Below are 7,070 nucleotides of genomic sequence, written 5' to 3' on the forward strand. Positions count from 1 at the left end.
CCAGCAAAACTAAAGAGAGAAGTGCTGATATTGAGGTAAGCAGAGAAGATTTTCTGTTGGGCGGGCTAATGGGGGTAATTTTTATTTCTTTATTGTAGCCTCACAATATGTTTTGAAAAAGTTGAAAGCAAATATAATCAAAGAACTTGCAAAATGCAGCCTGCAAGGAATGTGTATCTGGTTTATCATTTAAATAAATAAATAACCTCTAGTGATAACTCCTGCAACCTTAATTGCACATCAAGTTCTGTTGCTTCATAATATGGTACTAATGAAATATTAAACAAGATCTGAAGTTATGAAAGTGGAGATGACTACAACTGTGAATGAAGATAAAATTATGTATCTCATAATTAGTGTTTAGTGAAACATTAGAGAGTCATAAATTTCAAGATCAGCATTGAGGAAGATTTCAGTGATTTACATGATATTTTATAGAGCAAGATGATAGTGTGTATGATTTTTAAAAGTGACAAAAATTGTTTCTTATTCTTCCAAGAAGAAAAGGCCTTTCTAATAAACTTGTAATAAACAAAAATTATGTATAATTTTCATTTTATTAAAGAATAATGAAAATAACTAAATGGAAAGTGCGTAGTCCTAACAAACCTGTCCTCCAGTGCTATAGTATATATTAAAAAGCTTATTTTCACAATGTAGCTATTAAGAGAAGTTAGTAAATACAAATTTCCGTTTGCAGTTACCCCTCATTTTGGGGAAGAATATGACTTGAGAGTTGCATTATGACTATTGGCAGTGTTCTGCTCAGTTATTCCTTCTGGACTTTCTGAGAAGTATGACGTGACTAAAAAGGGTGATTTGTGTGTGTGTGTGTATTTTTGGCATTTTTTTTTTTGGTAATGATGTTTACAATTTGCCTTTTTTTTAATAGGAGCAACAGGAAGGCTTCAAAAAAGCTATTTTGGAGGGCATAGAGACAAACAGACTTCAAGTAAGTAAAGGAGATTTCCATTTATTAGAGACTTTATTTTCACCACATACCAAATGTATTCTTTACAGTGAAGGCAGGGAACTCTGTTTTCTTACATCGTAATGTTTGAATAGACCCTGGTCATGATTTTAAAAAAAGTGGTATGGGTGGTGGAAATTGTACAGTTGAACCTTTGTACAAATAAGTAAAGGAGACATCCAGCTGTAAGTCTAAATAGCTCCAGTGTTTGATATTATTGGGATGCAAACTCCAGCAGCATTTCCAGACAGTGCTGCTGTTCTTAAATACTTAGTACAAGAGTCATTTCCTTCTTGGCTGGTGGGACTTTTTGGGTTTGATTCTTACTTTTCATGTAGGCACTGTAGTCATTGAAGCTGTATGATGAACACTGAAATGAATGGGGACCTAGAAATGGGTCTTCAGAAGACACTTTGAACAGATGCATTCTCTGCGTTGTATTCCAGTGAAGTATTTATGTTAAGGGATGTAAGGAAGTAGTGTTTCTTGTATACATAGGCATACAGTTACATATGTGTACACAAACATACACACACGTGCGTGTACAGACAGACATTTTGGACACACATACATATGCACAGATGTGTATATATCTGTTTAGATGTGTGAGAATGTACTCCTTAAGAGGGAAGGGTGAAATTTCCTGTTACTGATCTTGGAATCGAAAGCAGGGTATAGCATTCAAAGTTCTAGTTTTTATTCTTCAAAATTCTGAATTTTTAGATTTTATTCAGGTAACAGTTGGAATAGGTTGGTTTGCAATAGGTTGGTTGTGAGGGATATTCCAGCCCTATGCCAGTCCACGAGTAGATCCAGTTTGTGATGGAACTGTGTTTCTCCTGTTTTGCAAAAGAAATATTTTGTTGTTAAAGCTGACCACCTCAGTGGATATTCAGAAAGTATGTAATTATTATTGAGGGGTATGACCGTTGTTCCTATTTTCAGTGGCTTCGAATTGGACTTTAATTTCTGTCAGAGCCATGTTCTTAAGAGAGAACTGGTTGCTAATAAAGGCACGTGACAGAATAGTTGAACTTGGTGCTTCTGGAGATCCAGTGTAATGTACTTTTCTGTAGTTGTGTCCTATTGTAATGTTCTCTTTGAAAGGACTCTTTCCATATGGATCAGGAGTCTTAATGTGCACCTGAAAAAGTTATTGCTGATAGTTACTGTGAAGAGCATTATAACTGAATTATGCACTTGCCTTGCTGCACAAAAATGTAGAAGTTATTTGAGGTACATCCAGAAGTTTAAAAAAAAAAAAAGGATCTTGGTTAGTTCTAAAAATAAGCAGACTGTATGCCAAAAGAGTAGTAGCTGAAAACAGTAACAATGATGACTAATGATATGTGATTGGTTTTGGTTTTGTTTCGTAGGGTCTTCAAACCGACTGTGGTCTAAGACAATCTAGTTCTTGTGCTGGGTTTACTGACCCTCTGGGAGTCCATTCAGAACAATGTAAGTGTGTTGTCTTTTCAGGTGATGTGATTTGATGGCTCAATCCTGTTCATAATGCATATTCTAAGGTGATACAAAGGAAATGCAAAAAGTTAAAGCATCTTGAAATGTTTCCGTAGTTGGTGCTACTTGAATCTGTTGCTGTGTCTCATTGTGGTTCTTCTAGTCATGCCATTTGAATTTGCCATAGATAGCTAGAGTCATTAAAACCTGAGTGATCTAGTCGGGGCTGTGCTGGAAACGTGTAAAGGTCAGAGAGCTGTGGATCAGACACTGAGGGTCACGTTAAGCTGTCGAGTCGCTCACTCTATTAGGAAATGGGTCTAAGTCACAATGACGTGCCATTCTTTGTCCAGTTATGAATCTTTTTCATTTGTAGTATACAGCAAGAGCAGAAGAGCATCGAGTGAAGACACTCAGCAAGTGGACTCTAAAGCAGCTTTACTGACGGTTTGTATCCCCCTTTTTTGGCACTGTTGAGCAGAACTATAAGCTGAACAACTAAAGGAGGAGAAACAGACTGTACAGAATAATGCTGATTTGTATACTCATTTCTTCAAGGAGGCAACAAAAGCATATGGTGCTTCCTGTTTATGGAAAAACCCACAACTTCTTGTTTAGGAAGAGGATTACTTACAAACCCCACAAAACAGTAGTGAATATACAGTGAATAAACAGCCTTTTCTGTTTGTTTAACTGTAGTTACCATTCCTCAGTTGTGTTTGTCTTTCTATTCACCTACAGTTCAGTTCAGCCTGGTGAAGTATTTCCAGTAAATGGGCTGTATTGCAAGATCTTAAAACTCATTACCACCCCACCTCCAATTACAGATACTATGTTTTCCTTGCAAAACTGAAACCTTCTTTGTTTTCCTCTACTTTGTTTTAAAGGATTGGTTACAAGGTAGACCTTCAAATAGTGGTCAAATGTAAGTAAGTGTTCTATTAACAGAGCAATTTTATTACTCTGTATTTCCATTAATTTTTCTTTTTGGTTGTTGTCTTTGACTGTAGTGGTATTCAGTTGCATTTAACTTTTTTTTTTTTTCCTAATAAAGAACTGAATGTGTTCACTGGAATGCTTTGACAGGTTCTATTTGGATTAATGGGGTCACATGTCAGAGGGCAAGACATGCCCTTAAATGAAAATGACTATGTTGACACTTGTTAAGGATCTAGCTTCCGGGTAAAGGTCTTTACCCAGCCTTGCAAACTGTAAACCTTCTCTGAAATTGCACAGACATTGCTCTTGTTAACAATTATCCCCTGGGTTAACTGTTAAAGCCATTACCTTCTTAATCTGATAACAGAAGAGTGAGCTGTTGTGAACGAGTTTTAATTAAAGCACCTCTGTGGGAATGAGCTCTTGTGATGCAAACTTTGCATAATGTTGTGCGTGACTTGGTGATATTTAAAGTGTAGCTCCAAACCCGTGAGATTACTTAACGGCCTCCCATTACTGTTTTGTAATTAAGAAACCTGTGGTGCCCTTGAAAAATAGGGTAAAAACAATACTGTGAGGTTAACAAGGTGACCTAGGATGATGTGTCAAAATGAGTAAATGCTAAATAAGTTTTTAAGAAGCAATGACTGTTGGGTTTTTTTGCAATTTCACAGGCCATCTGAGGAAGATGCATTGAATGGTAAGTTTGTTTCTGCTAAAACAAGCTTGGAGCTTTTCATAAAAGCCACTGTTTGGGTCTTGTATGAGAAAGTATTTAATTACTGGTGATTTGGAACTTAACTGGACACATAATAGTGTGATTTTTAATTTTGTTTTCTTTTTAAATAGCCTGCCACTGAGCACTACAATTATTTATTTTTTTTTATGTTCTGAGGTAATAAAGAGCTAAACTTAATACTTAATTTTCTGCACAGCAGATCTTTTTCGAAGTCTAGTTACTTGGCAAGTGTTCTTTATTTCTTAATATGCAGTACAGGTAGCAAGCAGTATCTCTTGTGGATTTTTTAATCTTTCAGGCATTGCTTCTCCTTTCAAGCCTATCATGGATATCAATTACTATTACTCAGGTCAGTCCCTCCTGTAAGCTAACGTTCATATTTTTAATGACACTTATTAGATCCTTAGACTTTAACAAATGCTGTAATTTTCCTCTAGCTGTAGAAAGAAATAACTTGATGAGATTATCACAGAGCATTCCATTCACTCCTGTGCCTCCAAGAGGTAAGAACTGTACTCCTTGTGCTGGTTTGCTGTGGTCTTTTGGGGGGAAAAAAACCCAAAAGTAAAGCCTGTACAGATTCTTTCTAATATAGAAAGATCAAGTCAAATTTCACCCTTAGTCACAGCAAGTGTGAAACTTAAGTCTTAGTGAACTGAGAGAAGTCAAGTGTCTGCCTTGCAACACTCAAGTACTGTAAATGAATATGACACCTCTGCTGGGGCAGCTTACTTGATTGTGAAATCCAGATTTAATTGTAGTTGGCCTCAGAAATGGTGATACAGTAAAGATAGTATTTTGCTAACAGTTTCTATAGCAAACTATTGTGGAAGGTTTCCCTTAAGTTGTCTTGACTTGTGTAAAGTGTAAACAAACATTTATTCCGTGTACTGTTTGAGCAATGTCCTTAATAGTTCAAATCACGAGGACAAAGCTGCTGTACTGCTTTGCTGCTGAATGAAAGGAGATGGAGAGAGGTCTTCCCACTGGGCAGTGTAAATATTTTTTGTTATTTCAGGATGTTAGTAACAACTTAATATAGCAGCGTGTTGAAATCTAAGAAACTGTAGGTTTTCAGTGCTTTTAATTTTACATGTTGTAACACAGGTGAACCAGTCACTGTGTATCGCCTTGAAGAAAGTTCTCCCAGCATCTTGAACAACAGCATGTCTTCCTGGTCACAGTTAGGACTCTGTGCTAAAATTGAATTTTTAAGTAAAGAGGAGATGGGAGGAGGTTTACGTCGGGCGCTCAAAGTAGTATGCACGTGGTCAGAATATGATATCTTGAAATCGGGACATCTTTACATCATCAAGTCTTTTCTTCCTGAAGTTGTGAATACTTGGTCAAGCATTTATAAGGAGGACACTGTGTTACACTTGTGCTTGAGAGTAAGTTTTATCCTTATCAATTATTAAACATAGTTGGGTGTCATGTTAAGCAGGAATTCCATGCACTCCCGTCCCCCCTCCCCTCCCACCCCCCCCAAAACTAGTACATACTGATTTAAAAAGGTCAGTCGGGAGTTCTGTATGAGCTGAAGGCTTAAAACCCCTCTGTTCCTGTATGGTTTACTTAATCAAAAGCTCAAATTCTTAAAATGTAGACATAATTTAAAAAGCAAGTCATTTGTTACACTGTGTGGGGAAATAAAGCCTTACTTTTCCTGCTGCTTTTTTGGCTCCTCAATGTTCCCTGTCATCCCATAGAGCTAATGAAGTACGGCTTTGAATTGCAGGAAATTCAGCAGCAGAGGGCAGCACAGAAGCTCACCTTTGCTTTCAATCAAATGAAGCCCAAATCCATTCCATACTCTCCAAGGTGAGTGTATTTAAACTTCCATTGTGTTCCATGTTTTTGGCACAAAAGAATGCCTACAGGGCTGTTAACCTTATAAAGGTACTGATATGTGGATGTAAGTCTCAGAACATGACTACAAACGTGTCAAGCAGAATTACCCTTAGCAGTCTTATCTGTTGATACTTTTTTGCACCATTTCTGGCCTAATGTGATAATATAAATTTGTTATAATAGTTTGAAATTACTAAAATTATTAGTAAGCTAAATGCAAATCTAGTACTAATGATAAGTTTGTTGTTTATTTGGAAAATATATTCATTAACTATGCTTTTTCCTAGGTTCCTGGAAGTTTTCCTGTTATATTGCCATTCTGCTGGCCAGTGGTTTGCTGTTGAAGAGTGCATGACTGGGGAGTTTAGAAAATACAACAACAATAATGGTGATGAAATAATTCCAACTAACATGCTAGAGGAGGTTATGCTAGCTTTCAGCCACTGGACATACGAGTATACAAGAGGAGAACTGCTGGTGCTAGATCTGCAAGGTAATGCCCTTGCCTTGAAATTGGGGTTGGGCCCAACACAGATGCATGTGGGGTTTTCTCTTGTGATAGAGTTTTATTAAGAATTCACATGTCTTTAATAAATTATAAGCATTATTTAGTGCATCTTGGTCTAGTTAATTTGAATCTATGGGTGTCTTATTTAATCATAGAATCATAGCATTGTTTAGACTGGAAAGGAGCTTTAAGAATGAGTCCAGCTGTTAACCCAGCACTGCTAAGTCCACCACTAAACTCTGTCCCCAAGCACAACATCTGCAAGTCTTTTAAATACCTCAAGGTATGGGGACTCCACTGCTTCCCTGGGCAGTCTGTTCCAATGCTTGACAACCTTTTTGGTGAAGAAATTTTTACTAATATTCAACCTAAAACTCCCCTGGTACAAATGGAGGCCCTTTCCATTTGTCCTATGGCTTGTTACTTGGGAGAAGAGCCAGACCCCCACCTCGCTACAAGCTCCTTTCAGGTAGTTGCAGAGAGTGGTAAGTTCTCCCCTGAGACTCTTTTTCTCCAGGCTTAACAACCCCAGTTCCCTCAGCTACTTCTTGTAAGACTCGTGCTCCAGATACTTCACCAGCTTCCTTGCTCTGATATGGCAT

General features: G+C 37.3%; 1 protein-coding gene across 1 annotated transcript; it reads left to right on the plus strand.

The window, feature by feature from the left end:
- Nucleotides 1-68: 68 nt before the first annotated feature.
- On the plus strand, nt 69-6,533 carry LOC103777157 (transient receptor potential cation channel subfamily M member 7-like). The gene is made up of 11 exons (XM_008944701.1): nt 69-74; nt 893-952; nt 2,347-2,428; nt 2,808-2,878; nt 3,319-3,356; nt 4,045-4,070; nt 4,408-4,458; nt 4,547-4,612; nt 5,217-5,500; nt 5,848-5,930; nt 6,248-6,533. The coding sequence occupies exons 1-11, from the start codon at nt 69-71 to the stop codon at nt 6,531-6,533; spliced, it is 1,053 nt and encodes a 350-aa protein (XP_008942949.1).
- The last annotated feature ends 537 nt before the right edge of the window (nt 6,534-7,070 follow it).

This window comes from Merops nubicus, unplaced genomic scaffold, assembly GCF_000691845.1.
Source record: "Merops nubicus isolate BGI_N331 unplaced genomic scaffold, ASM69184v1 scaffold1860, whole genome shotgun sequence".
Lineage (NCBI taxonomy): Eukaryota > Metazoa > Chordata > Aves > Coraciiformes > Meropidae > Merops > Merops nubicus.

Bases quoted from the DNA above. Each gene is read 5' to 3' on its own strand.
- LOC103777157 (XM_008944701.1), top strand. The intron at 3,357-4,044 runs GTAAGTAAGTGT...GCAATTTCACAG, and splicing joins CCTTCAAATAGTGGTCAAAT to GCCATCTGAGGAAGATGCAT. The intron at 4,071-4,407 runs GTAAGTTTGTTT...TTAATCTTTCAG, and splicing joins TGAGGAAGATGCATTGAATG to GCATTGCTTCTCCTTTCAAG.